The sequence below is a fragment of the Dermacentor albipictus genome, chromosome 6 (genome assembly GCF_038994185.2).
Source record: "Dermacentor albipictus isolate Rhodes 1998 colony chromosome 6, USDA_Dalb.pri_finalv2, whole genome shotgun sequence".
In the NCBI taxonomy this organism is placed as follows: Eukaryota; Metazoa; Arthropoda; class Arachnida; order Ixodida; family Ixodidae; genus Dermacentor; species Dermacentor albipictus.
In genome coordinates, this window is record NC_091826.1 from 130,841,753 (window position 1) to 130,860,712 (window position 18,960).

An 18,960-nucleotide genomic window follows, 5' to 3' on the forward strand; every position below is an offset into this window, starting at 1 on the left:
ACTTGCTCAAGCTCAATTAATTTTTAGTGTGAAGTTTTTCACTTACCATTTATCAAAAAACTGGTAATAGGTATATAATGTGGTCTTCATACGGACACCTCTTTCCCGTAGAGAATTATCAGTAAACAAGCAGCTTATGAAGGCTTGAATATTGGCCAGGGTGATGTGGCATAGATATGATAATGATTGTGAATGTTTCTGGTGAAGGTAGTGGTAGTAGAGTGAATAATTAAAGAGCCTATATATAGATTAAAAGACATTTCCTTCTAATGCCAGGATGTTAAATCATCCCAAATGATTACTGTGTTTTATAGCCTATGCAAATCGAGTGACAGTGCTTCTTGATGCTTGCTTCTTGCTGACATCTTTCTTATGCTGCATAGTTCACCTGATTAAATTCCATGTTTCTCCCATACAAGCAACTTTACATTCTTCATAAGAAACCTTGTAGATTAGTTAGGTTAGGCTTAGATATCCATTCTGGAGCCTCGTATCTCGTAAATGTTAGGAATACTTCTGCTAAGGAAGCTCTTGGTGTCATACAAGGTTATTTGCGAATACGAGTTTGCATAAATTGGGAAAACAGTCAATATAAAACATGTCAAGTGATATCGCTGACAACGCACACACATTCCAACTGAACTAAACACAAACAAATATAGCAGCAAATGATAGTATCATTGGCATGATGCCATGGAATAAAACCTGTTCTGCGTTGTAAATCAGGAATCCTTTATAATTCAGGCCACTAAATACCTCATGAGGGTTGCGGCGTGAAATTTAGATGTTGTATTTATTCCCCATTTCTTTTTTTACTTTAAGACCCGACAATGCTTAAACAGCAGTGAAAGAACTGAGTTGACAGTACCTAATACATTATATTGCTCCAGAAATCAGTTGCTTTGCCAGTCGCAGCATCCGACACAAACAATTTTGGACAGCAAATGTGATACAGAAGGCACATAACACTTAGGGTGGTGGTATTCACTTTGTTTGGGAACGAAGCCCATAATGTACATGTTATGGCCCTACGTGTCATTACCTTTAAACAACAAAAAGGTAGGGGGTTCGCGGTTTGCAAAACTGCATGGAGGTTTTTACTGTGTGCAGTTAAAATTAGAAACATTCACAGCTGATACTAAATGCATTCTCCAGAGCTTTAGGCTATACAGGTGCCCTACTTTACACAGAACACACTCTTCACCTCGTCACGGCCCAGGTGGTAATCCAGATTCTTTGATCCAGATTCTTCAAAGGTGTTTCATTTTATGGGATGGCATATCACGCTTCACTTATTTGCTGAATATTGAAGTTCAATTGTGTCATATGAGATCAATCCATTAGAGAGCTGAAACTTGCCTTAAATGTATTACAGCTGTGTACTGGTAAACTGGCAGCAGCCTGCAGTGCTTGTGGAAAAACAATTGGAACTGCCATATTTTATATAACTGCTAGTTCACAGCCATCGGCAGCAGCAATGGTTAGGGTACACTTGTTTCTTCTACTCTGGGGTATGCATCCTCAACGAGAAAATATTTTTTTTCCTCTTCCTCTTCTGCCACATTGGAATGTGAAATGGGGTTAATTTGTAAGATATACTCTCGCATAAACTTCATAAGCATTTTCCCTTGTCTCTGCCACATATCATTGTTGCTACGACTGTAAAAGCAGGCTGCATGTTTACAGCACCCATAGAGAACAGTCTGTGATTCTTTAACGAACAGTAAGGATTTTGAATAATCGAACAATTTTTAGTAATTTCCAACAAATTTAGCAATCTTTGCATTCCACTGTGGTGTTTTTCGAACTTTAATGTTGGCAAAAGGCTTGACCGCAGGATGTCGTTTTGTGCGAAAGTGTGCGCTTGTGCACATAACACCTCGTCGGCAGCATTCTGTTGCATAGTATGTCATGAGCTTTCGTATGCATTGGTCACTATCTCACAAACCGGCTGCTCCTTTGTTAGTTGGAATGTAGCATTAATGTAAAGCACATTTGATATTCTAACAAAAAGAATTGTGCCCTCTTATCGCCTACTTCTCCTCACATGATGCCTTGTGTTATAATAGCATGGCTGAAATCGTGAGAGTCAGTGTGGTGTGTAATTGTCGGTACGCTGGGGTAGTGTTGTAAAATCACTTCAGCAACTTTTCCAGATGACTTGAATTAGTATTGTGGAATGCAGTTTTTTTTCACTCACTGTTACCAAATTTCACTTTGGTTGTGGCAACAAGTATAATGTAGTTCGCTAGCGCTCCTGCCAACACGTACAACGTGCAGGCATCTGTGTTGAAAAAAAGAGCAGCTAATGGTTTGCCAGGAGCTAAGGATCATTTAGACAATTAAATTTTGAGCTTGCACCTGTGAAAATAACTGGTGAATGAAAGTCCACCCAGGAGAACTGCCCATAATATCTTCTTTCATTATAATAATGCTGAAGCTTTGAACAACATTTGAACTGACTTGTTTAAAAAATGACCCATTTCCTTGTTCGAGCAAGACAAAGGTTCCACAGTAAGGCAGAAACTTGAAGCCATCAACAGCAGCATGAATAAAACTGCGCTAGCGTTTCGCAATCTTGCACCTGGCTATCATATTGTCCATCCCATTTTTCCCAGAGGCTGTTCTTTACTGTTTTGTGCTCATACCCAGTTTAATTTTAATGTCCCTATTTTTTAGTATTTGGTCAATACATCTTTTCTTCATCGGCTTTCAACAAAATATGCATTCGTAGTGTGCCTTCATTTACCATTTACACTGACCTTAACCAGATTCATCTTGATACAAAATTTATTTTCCTTAATTCGTCGTTTCCTTTTTCCAAATGTGCAAACTGTTATCTTAATATCTATTTTGACTTGTGGGAAGATTAGGTCTACTGTATTAATCACTGCTTACATGTGTACATCATTTTCTGTTTTGGTCACCCCTACCCTTTGCAAGAACTGAGAGCAATGCTCATACCCGCTCAATCCCAATCACCACTGCTAAGCACACCCTTCCTGCCTTTATTTTAACACTTTGGCTTCTCTTGACCTATAATATGCACCAGCTTCCCCCCCCCCATGAGGCTAGGGGCCAGTGAGGTATGCACAATACAAAACAATACAGCCAAGGAAAACATTTACTACCCTCATGGCAAGCGCCTATGACGAAATGTTGGCTACAGAAGAAGAAGAAGAACAAAACTTTATTCGTTGAAAGAACTTCGTTGCTACAACAACATCCCTTGCTTCAACAATCTTTGTCTACTTACATGTTTATCTAACACAGAAGTTACTGCTTTGTTGTGTGCTGTGATTCCTGTTTTTGCTGCTTTATTTAGGTTTGAAATTCACGAATGCTATTTGTTTCTCCTAACAGCAGCAAATTTATCCATGCAAGGCGTTTGGGGTCAAGAACCACATTCACCAAGAAAAAGTGCACGACGAGTGATTGGAAATGATTAAGTTGCTTCTGTGATCTAAGAACTTGTGGACTGAAATTTTGCACCTTTTTGTATATATGCTATGCAATGAATTCTTATCACAAAGTGCAAACTGTTTTATCTCTGCAGCGATGTCAGTGTGTTGGCAAGACAATTTTCTCAATGGTGAACTGCTGCTTCAGCTATGAGCTGCCTTCATGACATTTTTATTAAAGGAGATGTACTATCGTGGACAAACGTACCCTGGAAGTGCGAGCATCTACCAAGTTGCATTTCTGTTCAAGACCGCTGAAAACAGTGGTTCACGTATGCACATTCCGAACGCATAATGCAAGCGCGGCTGATCCCAGCAAATGGTGCACCAATAAAATTTGGTCGATTGGCGCTTCCTGGGAAATTTTGTTTTAGATGGCACATCCTCCAAACAATGGATATTTTCTGCAAGACGAACTACGGGAAGCACCTGTACTTTAATGGATATAGTACAGATTCAGCATAGGAATGCTTCGTTTTCTGAATACGGCAAGCACCTGTATTTCGACGGTTATAGTACAGCTTCAGCATACATTGTGTTTCGTTTTCTGAATACGAGAAGCGCCTGTACTTTAAAGGCTATAGTACAGATGCAGAATACAGAGTGTTCCGTTTCCTAGATACAGAAGCACTCGTATCGTGTATTACGCTCTCTCTTTTACAGTTGTCTGTTCCACGGAAATGACCGTTCTTTATTTAAGGAAGAGTGTTCGGTCACAAATTACCAGCGGATTTCCTGTAAAGTAAGGCTAATTTTTTTTGTGTTTTCTATCCATGAAGGCAAATTCATGTGGGAGATTGCGTCAAAAAATGGCTTAGGCCGTATCAGCACAAGACGGACAAAAGCTTTAGAGCCTCACAAACGAAACGCTGAAGTTTCTGCTGTCAAATGATACACAGGCTGCGCCAAGAATTCTGTAGCGCAAGGGCTTGGCCCATGCAGTTAGCGCACACAGGCAGCGCACGCATTCAGTGGATGCAGAAAGAACAGTGTGGTAATCTATCCACGACGGGAAATTCGTGTGGAAGATTACGTGAGAACTGGAGTGGCTCCAAACATGCTTAGAGGGTGGCGAAATCCTTTTCCCATTGTTACAAATAGCTGGAAATTTGTCTTGCAGATGATGGAGAACACGTCCACGCAGTGGAAACACTCGACAATGCCCAAGCCGCGCGCAGCCTCTTGTAATCTCGTGCACAAAGAGGACAGCAGAATGTCGCTGAGGAAAGGCACAAAGCTGGCGCCAAAAGAGTCGTCCTCCTGCACAAGGAGATCATTATCAAACGAGACACAGCGCAGCGAAAATAGGAGGACAGCAGCTCAATAACACTGTCAGCTTTTCGCGATTCTGAAAACTTATTGCCCATACTTGTCAGTGGTGTATGCAGTGCGATGGGCCCACAGCACATTGCAGAGGATGCCTTGAGGTACAGAAATATTGTGTAAGTCCTTGGTGTGCATGGAATAGAGTCCGACTTCTCTGAAACATTGCTTCTCCAGGAAATCAAAGAGAGCTACTGGCCTGTAGACGAAGAAAGTGTCGTAAATTCCGTAAACTGGAAGATTTCTCTGGAACAATTTGGTGACCGCCATATTTCAGATATTCAGCACAAACGGTATCCAGCAGAAGGCATTCACGCGGACAGAAAGGGTGACGGCACACGCCGGATTATCTACTAAATGTTATCATTCGTTTTCCAGAATTCTAACAAGAGGCAGTCAGTGCTTCTCTTTTATTTTGGCACGCGGATTATTCGTTTTTTTAGGGTGTTAGAACGCTTTTGTACAAGTAGCCCTTTTGTTTTTCTGTTAGTAATATCGATGGTGCACTGATGCACGATTTTGCGGTTCCATCAGCGGCTATCGCTTCGAAAATTTCACGCGTCAGCGCGCCTTTACTTTTTTTTCTGAAACCTCGATGTGAAACTGGGCTGTGCAATGGAAATGTCGATGATGAAAGTCGAGATATCCAACGGAGACTCCTTCCAAAGATGTGTGTTTTCTTCTCCTGTAATTCAGACACCTGCCTGTTTGTCCTATGTATCGTCCGTCATATGATAAAGGCATATCATATATCACCCTTGTCGGGCAGGCAGTGCCATTATTCTTGTCGTTTTGTAGGCAACGTACTTTTCTGCCAATTTTCTGCACTCGCGCACACATTGAATATGCCTTAATCAGTGCTTAAGATACAGCCGTGACGACTTCCTTTCCTGCTATCTATTTAGTTTATAGCTTAAGCCGTGCACAGTTGGCATTAGTTTTGTGTAGAGCGCGGAAACGATGGCCTCCAGAGCGCTGAGGAGCCAGACAGCAACGTCTAACCGTAGTTGCTGGGTCCAAACTTCTTCAGCAGCTACCGTTGGACGTTGGGCCCAGCAGCTAGTCCGACATCGCTGGCTGCCTCCTGGGTGCCCCAGAGGTCGCCGTTCACGCGCTCTACATAAGGGTGACGCCGACTGTGCATAAAGCACAACAGCAACCTTTTTTCTTTCTTTTTGTTAATGTTTTCTTCTTCGTGAACCTTGCCTTTGAAGTGTCGCGTCTTCTTTAGCAGCCTTTAGACGATCGCTGTAAGAAGGCGTTTTGGATAGCCAGTGTTGTTGAACCTGGTTACCTGGTGCATGAGGCTTTCTTCAATTAAATGATGACTTTTTTTGGGCGGCTTCATGAGAAGCCAACAAAGACAACATAGGGAAAATTACTTGTGCTTACTAATTGAAATAAGGAAATGATAAATTAATGGCAATGAAAGTGGATGAAAAAACTACTTGCCGCAGGTGGGGAACAATCGCACATCTTCGCATCACGCGTGGGATGCTCTCGCACGCTTAATGCGGAGGCGTGGGATCGTTCCCCATTTTGGGCAAGTTGTTCGTTCATCAACTTTCGGTCCTACAATTTTTAATTTCTTCTATTCAATTAGTATATACAAGTAATGTGCCCTATGTTGTTCTCCCTGTCTTTGTTTGTTGGCTTCTATCGATATGATTAATAAAAATTTGGGCCCCTCGGGCCCCTTTCTTCTTGTTATGGGCGGCTCGTAGCAACGTGGTCATCATGGCTCGTTTGGCATTCTCAGAATGGTCGGAGTCGTATGGCAGTAGCCCGCTGCATGTGCGGGTGTCCTACTTTCAGCAGGTGTGTTGCTTTTCGAAGGTGAGGGCTAAATGAATGACAAATAATATTTATTTGCTAGTCGAGTGTGTACAGTCTACCCTATTGGTCCATGTCAGTGCCTTCTGCTGTAAGTAATTCGCACTATGTGCAACCAGTGAGCTTATGCAAACATTTAGAAGTCAAGTTCCCTTTCCATAAATGATGCTCCCGCACAGGCACCCTTTATTTGGGTTTTAGATAAAAGGGACATCGGAGAGACAGATGAGGTTTCCTCTTGGCAGAATACGGCACTTTTTCTAATCCGAGCGGCTCTAATTTATTGCTAGCCTCCCTTTTCAACTTTCCCTGTTGCTGCTCAGCTCGCCAAAAATAATGACAACGGCATCCCGAGCATTCTCGTTGTACACGTCCGAGGGAAGGACAAAGATGCAGTTTTCTTGTTTGACACAACGTGTTTCAGGTGGGCATAGCTAAGCGAGCAGCCTGCCTTGTCTCAATTGAAAAAAATAAAATAAAATTTATTTATTCATACAACTGATGTTGATGTCGATGGACGGCCGTCGAGAAGGAGAAGCAATACACTATATATACACATATATATACACATACTTATATATGCGCTGCGATACGTCGTCTTCATTCTTTTCGCCAGGCAGATACATTGGTGCTTGAAGCAGACTGCAGCTCTCAAGCAAGACGACGGGGACCTCCCCCAGATGGAGCGCATTGGAAGCAGGTGACACGAAGGCAATCGGAGGAGTAGATGACAAGGGTGAAGAAGCTGACGCAATAATACCACCAATCATGAACTTGCTCCAAGTGACCGTATTGCACCGGAGACAGTTCTCCAAAGCAGTACTTTCTCGTTATTTACGCAATTACAAGGCATGCAGTTTATTCAGCCATTAAATTTTCGATTTCTGTTCTCTAGTAGGATCGGTTTAACGACAGCGAGTCGCGGGAAATTCCGGGAAATTACATTCTTCACAGTGCAGATGCTGTGGTTGTAAATTTCTTGGCCGAGGTCGAACAAGGCCCAGCCCACGCGCCTGAACACCTTGTCGTCCAAGCCAATCACGAATTTGCGAACCTGCGTTCAAAATAATATTGAGATGTGTGTAAATGAAGAGGTTTCTGGTTACAGCAACGCGCAGCATTCATATTTATCCCGTATTCACCTGAGAACTTAGCCTAAACTTTGTACGCTAGCATCATCAAACAGCTCCACATGGCCTACCAAGTATTCGACATCTCCAAGATGAAAATACCAATGATTTAGCAACTCACAGTACGAGCTACATGCAAGTTTTAAGTCTTAATAATTATTGTTAAACCGCCAGACAAACCTCGGCAAGCAGTTATGAAAAACTAGCAAGCTATGGACTGCTTCTCTGCAATGAATAGGTATTCGAACCTATCAACAGATGATGATCAACCCTATGGTTGCTTTTAGGGTGGTAAGGACTGAAGGTGGTCTATGCTTGTCTTTTTTTTTCTAAGTTTCGTCCAGTATGATGATGGCGATGGCTTAATGGCATCCCTTTTGAACCGGGGCCATGAGAAATAGTCAACTAGCTTGCTTCATTTATTCAGGTAGGCTATACTTGTTCTTCATTCTGGTATCTTTGTATACATCTCCCTATTTTCCTCAATATTTCAATATCTAACTTTCACCCCTACCTATGTTTGTAACGGATCCAGCCATATCAATCTCTTTCCCTGCTTTCCTTTTCACCAATAATCTAGGCGTCTCTTGCTTATATCGACTGCTCACTGGCTGATCTTTCCATTTATTCTAAATCCAAGCGCTTCTTGAAGGTGTACGTTACCTAATGGGTGTCACTGGGTGAATATTTTCGCATTCCTTTAGGATGTGCATAGAATGGCATCTGCGAACGTTAGCGTTGGCACCATTAGTCATTTCCGAATTCCACGCAGCACCTCATACTTATTGCAGCCCCACAGTGTTCTGTGTTTTATTATTGCGGCATTCCGCTTACCAGAAATATATATACTATACTATACTATACTACACTATACTATACTATATAGTATATACAGAAATGTCTACAAGAGTGAATCAGAAAGTATTTGCGTCTATATTTATGAGCCAAAATAAGGTACATACACGTAATTACATATATACGTACAACTCTACGTACCTTACCCTATTTATCCATATAGTCCCCACTATGGTTGCTGCATTTCTCCCATCACAGCATTAAATTTGAGATGTCACTGTGGTAGAACTCGTCCGCCTTACTTTGGAACCACCGTCGGACTGCTGTCTTGTCTTCATCGCCGCATGTATCTGGCTATACTGTCATAAACTTCTTCAACGGACAGAAAACGTGGAAACCACTAAGGACGAGGCCCGGACAGTATGGTGGGCAGTCCAGATTATCCCATTCAAAGGACCGGAGCTTCTCGGCGGTTCTGAATACCGTGGACATGTGAAGCTATTTTCAACTGACACCATGCAGCGCTGCACTGTGGCGCTAACTGGCAGATAAGGCCGGGCCGGTCCGAGAAAGGTCCACCGCTGGGAATGGATGTGGTGCCTTCGCATTTATAGCCGTAATGTGGCTAAAAAACACGGACAAAGTCACTCTGATTCGCCCTCGTTTAACGCTTGACAACGGGTATGACCTACTGTCGGATTGACACCACGCAGTTACTTGGCTCTTCATTAAAGATCATAACTCCCGATTTCACCGTGCTAAACTTGAGGTCGAGCTTTGTCGCTTCTTTGCCAGAAACATTCGCAAGTGAATGTATATCTCATGCTGTACGCTAGTGGAATTATGTCGTCTGTATACATCAGTCCTAGGAGCTCCTCTTGCACGATTTGTCCAGTGAACATGTTGGATAAATCAAACCCTAATTCACTGCTTTCCAGTCGTCTCTGTATGCCCTTAACATAAAGCGTGAACAATTGAGACAGGAAATACTTGCTTTGGTTCTTCGTGAATTACCACCACTTTATTACCTTTTCGACCTTCCCATGCATATTGTACTCGGTTGCCTATATATCTCCCTCAGCAGGTCCATGAAATCAACCTCTATGCCTTTGTGCCTAAGAATATCCCATAACAATTTCCTGTCTACGTTGTCATAAGCTCCTTTATTATTTAGAAATGCTATTGATAAATGCCTATTTCTGATCTACTGAAATCTCTATGCACTATGATAGCACAAACATACGCTCTAGGCGTTCGCCTGGCCTGAACACATTCTGCAACTCCCTCGGTACATCATTTTTCTCCACCAACTTCGACAGTTTCAATTTTTTGACTTGCACTGTTCATTTATATATTACCGACGTTACTGTAACTGGCCTATATGAGCTCGTCTAATTCTTATCGCCTCTGCCTCTGTAGCTTGCTTTCATGCCATCCAACCGGAATTTTCTTTGTTCTAATTACTTGCTCTGTGCCATTAGTAAGCAGTGCCTCCCTCTTTTAACCGTGGATCTTAATTAGTTGTATTGCGGTTTCATCGCGTCCTGTTGCCGTTTTATTAGGGACCTTCTCTCCTGATTTTTTTTTTCCAATAACACCTTCCTATGCTAAACTTGGATCTCTCATGCTTCTCTGTTGTTGCTGGATCTGTTTGAGTCGGAACTACGCTTTCTTTCGTACCGAGGTTATCCCTAAGAACGTCTGCGATGTACCGCAGCGCATCGTCTTCTACGTAGATGTTACCGTCTTCCACTTTTATAGCCGTTCGCGAATGCTTAGTTAGAGCTCTGAGTACACCTACATGACTGCAGAATATTTTGGCGCGCCTTTGTCTCTTTTGCGAATGTTATGCACCAAACGTTCACTTGCACATTTACTTTTCGCTTGCATGGGCCCACTCACCATCTTTACTACACTCGCCACCCTGCACAGCCGGCGAGTGCAGCGCCTGCCAACAGAGCAGACGTGAAGCCAACACGTGTCTGTGAATACGGGATCAAGCTTCGCCTAAAGGTATGTCCACCTGAGGCCCATCAATGGAGAATTCGTCTATTATATGGCACATTAAAAGGCTCGACGCAGTGGCCAGAGAAATACCGCTCACCTGAGTGGAAACCATTATTTGGTGTGTTTTGGGACCTGTGCGGCTTTCTGAAGTGTATGATCCATGTGAGATTATTTTGCGCCAAAGACTCAGTTTCCAAGTTGGCCGAATAGGAGCTCCGCCAAAGCACAGGCTCCTATTGGAGTGCTCGTGGCAACAGTGATTCCATTCGCACTTATATAACCAACCCTGAGTTTTTATGCATTGCTCAGCTTTTGCAACGATTGAAAAATATGTAGAGAGTAATGTGTCACCATTTAGCGTGCTAGTATTCTTTCAACAACAGCAACAGCTAGTATGTTGGACATTGCTGCGCTCACTAACAAACCTTTAAACAATATAAAAGGTCACTTTGTGGTTTACTCGCCGACCAAGAAGCATGAACGATAAATATGGAAAAAATCTGACACAAAACGCGTTCCTGTCTTCAGGAGGCTAGAAAGCGCACCAATTCACATTGGCACGAGTACGAGGTGTAGACAACGTGTAATTAGTTAGCACAATTTGGTAGCGCCTCCTGGACACTCAACAAACTTTTTTTTTTTTTACGGAAACACACACAACATGGGCGCTCTTGGCGGTCCTCGAACCTGCGAACTGCCCTAGCTCCAGCTGTTGAACTTCCCACTGCCTATTGGGAACATTGGATAACCTGCGCCGCCTGTTTTAATGTCACCTCAGCGGTTTTCCTGAGGCTACCGCTTACTCCTATGCGGTGGTGCTGCAGTCGCCGCGTGAAGTGGGAGCAGCTTGACACATGGGCAGCTCTGCGCCTAAGCTCAATAGAGGGCTACTTCTGCGCCAACGATAATCTGGGACTGTGGGCAGGAGAGCTAAACGCACGTAATAAAGGCCTCTAGAGGCGCACCCGCCAACTAATAATGTGGCCCGAAAAACAGAACATGCATGGCGCATCACTGAAACGAACAGTCAAGATAAGCTGGTACCTATTTTATCTTGGACATCAGGCATCAGAAGTGCGGGAATGACTGGCAAAAGAAGAGGAAGTCCAATATGTACTTCAATAGGTCATGACAACGCCCAAGAAGTATAATGTGGGGCTCGTCGTTAGTTATCGTCGTTACTATTGCAGCTAAGTTTTTAACAGCACACCTTCGTCTATTATACATGCATTCAGTGCACCGAGTTCATAAAAAATGTAGATCTAGGCACTGCATAGAAGACAAATTGTTGGGCTAGTTGGTCTTGCACTGCTAATGAGGAAAATTAGCGCAACAAAAAGACAATGCACACAGTACGCACAAATAGCAACCACACACAGCGCTTGTTTTCCCTTGCGCTTATGTTCCTCATCAGGGCAAGAGCTACAACGCGAATATGTACGCACAATGGACCCGTATCTGGTAATTATGTACCAAACAAGAAACAGTAACACAACGCACTCATCTCTACTAGCGAAGCAGACACGCCACCTGCAGCGTTGTTTTTACGACTGAACACACAGGGAGAACATACTGAACAAAAGGGATGCTTAGTAGATAAATAAAATTGATATTTTTCGAGCTTATCACAGGATCCTTTTTGTGGCTAAATGATAATTAACTGGTGATTCCTCCAACATTTTCAGTATTTTCATGAAAATATGGGAGTGCATTCTAAAGTAAAGCAAAGAAAACATTAAGCACGCTTTGCATCATAAAGGCAGTGTATATGTTTTAGTAGTTCAAGAATCCTAGCACGTTTGGAAGACTCTGCCGAGGTGTGGTTACGCAAAGAAGGAACCAAATACACGTTCATTTTTTTTACGGTGGAAAGCAACGCTGTGTACGCGCTCACGATTTCAATAGCAAAAAGCAAAGGATAAAATTCGTGGAGCAGGCAACATGAGAGTGTACTGAAGAACTTCCAGGTGCTTGGAAGTGTGAATAAAGCATTGTAATTGGAAAAGTTGAACACCACGTTAAAATTTTGCAGGCTCTCTCATAATCGAGAATAAAGTTGCACGCTGGACTTGTTCATATATCATGAAGGAGACGAAGGGCGTAGCGCATCGGAAATAGGACAAAAGAACACAGACGACGCACACGTGTGTGTCGTGTGGGTTCATCCTTTGTCCTGTTTCTAGTGCGCTACGCCTTTTGCCTTCAGCGAGAGCAGATGTGAGGTTGAAATGGCAACTGGAACAAGAGATTGGTTGGAGGTAATACTAGTCACACTCTTAAAATGGCTGTAGTGCATGGTCGCAACGGCACGCCCCACAACACCACGCCATGCTGTTCACTTGTCCAGATGGGTGGTGTCCAGCTAGAAGAAAAGCGCTTGAACGATGCGCGGCCAAACGTCTCAGCATACCTCGATTCTTGCTCCATGATGCTAAGAAGTCACGTGTTGGGCGGCCACCGAGCAAAGGGCGCGCATTCAGGCAGCGTTCGCTTGCCAAGGCTGGCTGCGTGACGCATTAATCTCTCCTAACTCATACTTTCCTTCATGAAGGCAGAGCCAAGGAAGCTTTTAAACATCCTTGGGCAACGCAGCGCATCAAACGCTACCGGTGCCACGCCACGCCACAGCTCGGCGAGCGCAGTATATTGCCGCAAATTGCATTCTCCAGAATTGAAATCTATGTTGCCCTGTATCTGACTTTTGAACTTCGCTATTGGGAAGGACAAACAAAACTCCAGTGCACTAGAAGTTACCGCTTGGACGACACTGTGAACTAACATCAGGGATGACTCGGAAGCAATATTTTTTTGTAACCTGTTTGGGAAATAACTAGCGTATGTAATGTGGTCCTGTACAAAGGGTGGGGATCTCGTTTTATTCTCGCAACTTGCTCTGCTGTTCTCGTTTCGCTGCCCGGATAAAGGCTCTGGCTTTTGCCTCAAGGTTACTTGAAGGGCGCCGACAACGGGAGCTAAAAGCATTTCATGGTCAAACCGCTTTAAGGCGCATAAACAATTTTTATTTTCTTGTTTACTTTGAAGTCAGTTATTTCACTTGACACGTGTGACACGAGCTACACATGCATATGCTTTGCTTGGATGTTCAGCGCATGTGCTTTACTTTTTCGACTAGGTCCTCATGCCATAAGGTGAATAATGAGGTTCAATTCATTCACCCAAACTCTTGCGTTTTAAAAACAACCACTTGGGATTAAGGTTTTTATTGAGAATACCTAAACGTAATCAATGATACTGCAGCAACATGCAGGGTCAGCACAACCTGCGACTAAATATTTTTGTATTTTTATGCCTCATTTATCATTGATCGCCTCGGTCGTATTTGACGTTGTGGCAGTGTGCCGAGCGCATGCCAGCGAAAGCGACATTTAGGAGAGATGCTCTAGTTAGTATCGCCCCTGACTGAGGTGCGAAATCATAGCAGAATCAGTGCAGGCTTAAATACGCACCAATACATTAGTGACGAGCGATTTTTATTTCCTTGAGCTTGCATTCCACGTCCTGCGTTATCATTCAAACCATTTAGTGCACCGTTCTTATTTGAGCAAAGACGATCAAGTCATCAAATCACCACAGCTATACACTCGCGCGCACTGACACCGAATGCTATTCCGAATCGCAGCAACACTGATTGCACACTCGCCTTCTTTTCGATTGTCTTCGGCGTCTCGAAGCTGAACAGGGCGGTTCCAACGAAGCCGAGCGCGGTCATGGTGTCGACGTGCTCCTGCTCATTGGCGATCTTCTCGAAGCAGTACTCGTGGAAGAACAGCAGCTCACTCCTCACGCACTTCTCGCCGAATTTGACGGGCCCCTTCACGGCTTCTTTCATTTCAAACATCACGAAAGACAGCGTGGAAGACAGTGCCACCTCGATCGTCTTCTCGCCCTTCAGGCCGAACTCAAGGAACTTCAACATCTGCTCCTGGGTGGGAAAAGTTTCGTTGTCGCTGTAGAGATCTGGGCTAATTTCTGAAAGCTGTTTTCCGCTTATAGCAGTTTCATTGCTTGTAAAGTTTTACGAAAAAGTTATATTTTTGAGCTATAAAAAATAATTTCTACTACGGTAATTTATTTTCATCAAGCTAGACTATACTTAAAAACGAATGCACAAATGAGTTTGTGCGCTCTTGTTTACACCGAACAGCAAGGAAAGACTTGCTGTTTCTGATGGGTGTGTGCTAATTCTTCACGCTGAATAGTTTGACGCGAGAGCGTTAAGTGCCCCGTGTCGCAGAAACTAATGCGTTAGCGTCGGTGTATGCGTAGGCCTCCGCGGCCAAGAGAAGCGTCCCGAACAACGCAGACCTTTCCCGCAGCACATATGTGTTACTGAATTGTTGAATTTCTCAATGTGAGATGCGTCAGAAAATTTGTGAAGTATGACTTACACGCAACCTAAAGATATAGTAGCGTTGCATTGTAATTTGAATATAGGAGAAAAAATAATTCTCTTACGCGCAAACTCGAACAAACCCCTTTTCCAGTTCCCGTTTGAGATCTGTCTTGGTAGGACAGCGCGACTCGCTCGGTTCCTGCCAGCCCCATAAAAAACATGGAAAGCAGTTCTACGCAGTGAAAGCTGTCAAAATAGCAAAGCTGGTGGTCGTTTGTCCAACTAGAAATTGTTGTTAGAACGATTTTTATGAGTCTTTTGTCTCGTTGTCGTGGTTTTGCTAGATTCGAGCTTTGGTTCCCGTTTGCGCACACTCTTCCATTGCGTGACGTTGTGATCAAAGCACAGTCACGCAATGCGGATACACGTTGCAACTGTGGTCGCACTCATGGTTGACGAATTGACGAATGACGAATGGTTGAATGACGAATGGTTGACCATCCATCGGCACCATCCGTGGGAGGAATCTCACTGCATTGATGTCTCTGCTCGTCCTCCTACTCGCGAAGTTAGGGATGAGCTTGCCTCGGCTGGCGTTCGGCTTCGGTTGCCTTCTCTTGAAAGAGAGGTAGGCTTGCCTCCACCGGTTGCTTGGCTTGCGCTTTCCGTTCCCAACCCTCAGCGCTAGCGCCTGCCCTCCGCTGGCGCTTTGCTTGCGCTTCTCGCTCTCGAAACTCGGGATTTGCACGACGTCGGTGCTGCCACTCTCGCGCAAGCGCCGACATATACTGTGCACTTGTTCGGCCTCTGTGTTAACGCAAAAGCGTTACGGAGCCCGTGTCGCAGGAAATCCGGCACGATGCCAGCGTCTAGCGTTTGGCGTAGCGCCGACATATACTGTGCACTTGTTCGGCCTCTGTGTTAACGCAAAAGTGTCACGGAGCCCGTGTCGCTGCAAATCCGGCCCGATGCCAGCGTTTGGCGCAGCGCCAACATATACTGTGCACTTGTTCGGCCTATGTGTTAACGCAAAAGCGTTCAGGATCCCGTGTCGCAGGAAATCCGGTGCCAAGCTAGCGTCGAGTGTTTGGCGTAGGCCGTCCCATCGATGACAAGATTTTCGAACCTCATATACCCAGGCGTTCAACGTAATGCAAGAAATTTACTGAACTACCTGGAATTCTCAAGCTAAAGTACGTAGACAAATTGTAAACTACGATAGCACATAGGCTACGTACGTGATAGCTTTAGAATTGTAATTTTAGTCTATGAGAAAACGCAGTTATGTTACGCGAAAACTAAAGAAAAAACCTTCACAAACAAAAACTGGCCGCGGCCTTCACAGAGCGGCCGCAGCGCCCGCCATATTGCGCGTGCCGGAGCGATGGTAGGAGACGCGCCAGGGGGCGTTCGCTTCAGACGTGTGGCGCATCGGCTACGCCGATTCTCGGCCGGTGCCACGGATAACTTCACGGTACCCTACCAGATTTTTTACCGTCTGATCAAGCAAGTCACCCGGCGCACGTGAACATCCATTTCACATAGGTGGGCCGATTTTTAGAAATTTTAGAGCAGTTTTTAACCCCGCCACATGAGCATCGCCGATGCACGGCGGCGTGGAGACTGCTCCCCGAGGCAACATGGCCACCTCTACGCTAACCCAGCGTGGCTACGACCCGGACGTGATGTCCTGGACGACGGTTCCAATGACCGAGGAGCCAAATTCTGCGATTCCTTCGAATATTAGAAGCCAAGCTCTCGTAAACGCGGCTGCTCGCCGCTTTCAAGAGAAAGCCCAGATGGAGGCACCCACCGCCGCTCCGGCCTTCGGCATCCCGGCCGGCAAGACGCAGCCTCCTGCCTCGCGCTCTGCGGGAAACAGGGGCAAGGTGTTCACGAAGTGAAAACTTCGTCCGCTAGTAAAACCCAACCCGGACGACTACGTCATCATTGTAAAGCCATGTGAGCATATCTCATTGCACGAAGCCTTCTCCGACAATCACTGCGGGACCTCTTTCACGGCTTACCTGGTGTCTGAGCGGGCGGAGACCACATCGATTCTCCCTTCGAGAGAACAAAATCTGATTGTTATTCACACCCCGGACCTCGCGACGGCAGACCAAATGATCGGGGATTTTTCTATCGACACCGAACGCGTAGCGGTCCCGCCCCACGGATACCTACAGCAAGATGGCGGAAACGTTTGCCACGGTGTGATCGTGGTTTGCAACTCAGACACGACGGAGACACTTCAGCAAAAGGTGCGTTGGAGAGCAGACACCATTGTTGAGGTGAGAAAATTTGGCACATCGAACAAAGCGCGTGTTGCCTTCCCTGGAAAGGACAAACCGCGTTTTGTTCACTACGACAACATAGTGGTGCCCTTGCAACCCTACTACCGTACAATCTCGGCCAGCGGCAAGTGCGGTGCCATCGGCTATAGGATGGAGGCATGCCCAAACCTGAGACAGCACACCTACGGCGTGTGCGGGCAACTGATTTCTTTCGTGGAGGGGGCACGGACCCCTCACGAATGCGTGCCCGGTGTTCAGTGTGTGGTGGTGGACACGTCCCAAACTCTCACCAGTGTACTGCAAAGTTCCGGAACACCAGGATGGCCACCCAAAAGGGCGTCAAGACCAAAATGGCGGCAAAGAAAAAACGCTGCCATCTTCTGCTTCCCGGTGAATCACCGCACCGGGACGTTACCAAGATCGACAAGCAAGCTCGCCCTGCCGGATGAGCCGGAAAGCAGCCGACAACTCCACCGCCACAACACGGCGAGGCCGGAGTCTGGGCCAACGCCGTGAAAAACGGAAAACAGGTGACCGGCACAGGCACGGCTGCTTCCTCCTCCCCTCCCTCTACTCCTCCTTCGGCGCGCAGCGCCGAACAAAATATGATCGCGGCTCTCCAGGCACAAAATGAGATCCTGCTAAATAATATTACACCACTCGAAGCAATATTGACGCAACCTTTATCTACTCCCGCAGCAGAAGTAATGGAAAGTCAGACAGAAGCGCCGGCGGAGGCACCAAGCGCGGTAGCCGTTCTCGAGGCCCGTATGAATGCCCGGATCAACGCCCTCGAGGCCCGTATGGGCAGCCGGATTAGTGCTCTTAAAGTACAGATCTCCGCGGCCATAAATGCCGCGATCGCCAAATTTACAGAGACCATTTCCTCTCTCATAACTCAACAAATCGCGCAAACCTCTAGCACCAGCCGGTGAGCCGGCCCAATTAAAGACGTGTCCGGGCAGTACCAAAAAATGCTTCACCGACAACTCGATTTCGATGACGAAGACAGTTGCTCACTGTCAGGAATGGAGGATGCTCCCCTCCCCGAGAGTGCTGGCGCTGAAGCATCGTCTTCGCAACCCCCTAACAATCTTACCGATCATGGCGGGCACCCCAAAGCTCAGGAAATTGCCCCGATCCAAATTGGCGATCCCCTTCCTAATTACCAAGTGGAACTGTCGAAGTTTCAAGGCTCACGCTAAGCGGGCTATCCTACGTTTTTTCTCACAACATTGGAGCACCTTCCTGCTATGGTAGCCTTCCAGGAGCCAGGGAGCAGCGCCACACTTACAAATTACACCACGTTTCAGCAGGACCCCCTCTCCTGTATCTGCGTGCATAAAAATTACACGGCCAGCTTCGTGGACCTTCACCTCAAAACAGGATTCTCGTACGTGATGGTGACCCTCCTTCCGCTATGAAAAGAGCACCCACCACTACACGTTCTTAACATTTATTGTTCCGCTAGACTAGCCAACATAACCTTTCGCACACCTTTTTAGCCGCGCCTTAAAGCTGCGGGCAGGGATCTCCTAGTGATCGTGGGCAATTTCACCGCTCCCAGCACAGTTTGGGGATACGCGCCTGAAGAGAAACGTGGACGTAAGCTGGCAGAACTTGTGTCCACGCTGAGCCTTACTCTCCACACCGACCCTGCCCATCCAGCTCGCGTGGGTAACTCCGTGACACGGGACAGGTGTCCGGACCTTACCCTCACCAAAAACATTCAATATGCAGACTGGGTCAACACCAAGGAAACC

General features: G+C 45.6%; 1 protein-coding gene across 1 annotated transcript in view; it reads right to left on the minus strand.

Annotated features, from left to right (window-relative positions):
• Window positions 1-7,440: 7,440 nt before the first annotated feature.
• Window positions 7,441-18,960, minus strand: part of LOC135918612 (uncharacterized) — a 400,339-nt gene continuing 388,819 nt past the window's right edge. The window contains exons 9-10 of the mRNA XM_070521094.1: window positions 14,211-14,492; window positions 7,441-7,671 (exon numbers count right to left, since the gene is read on the minus strand). Coding sequence (XP_070377195.1) covers window positions 7,480-7,671; window positions 14,211-14,492 — 474 coding nt within the window. The 3' untranslated portion in view covers window positions 7,441-7,479. The remainder of the gene's footprint in view (window positions 7,672-14,210; window positions 14,493-18,960) is intronic.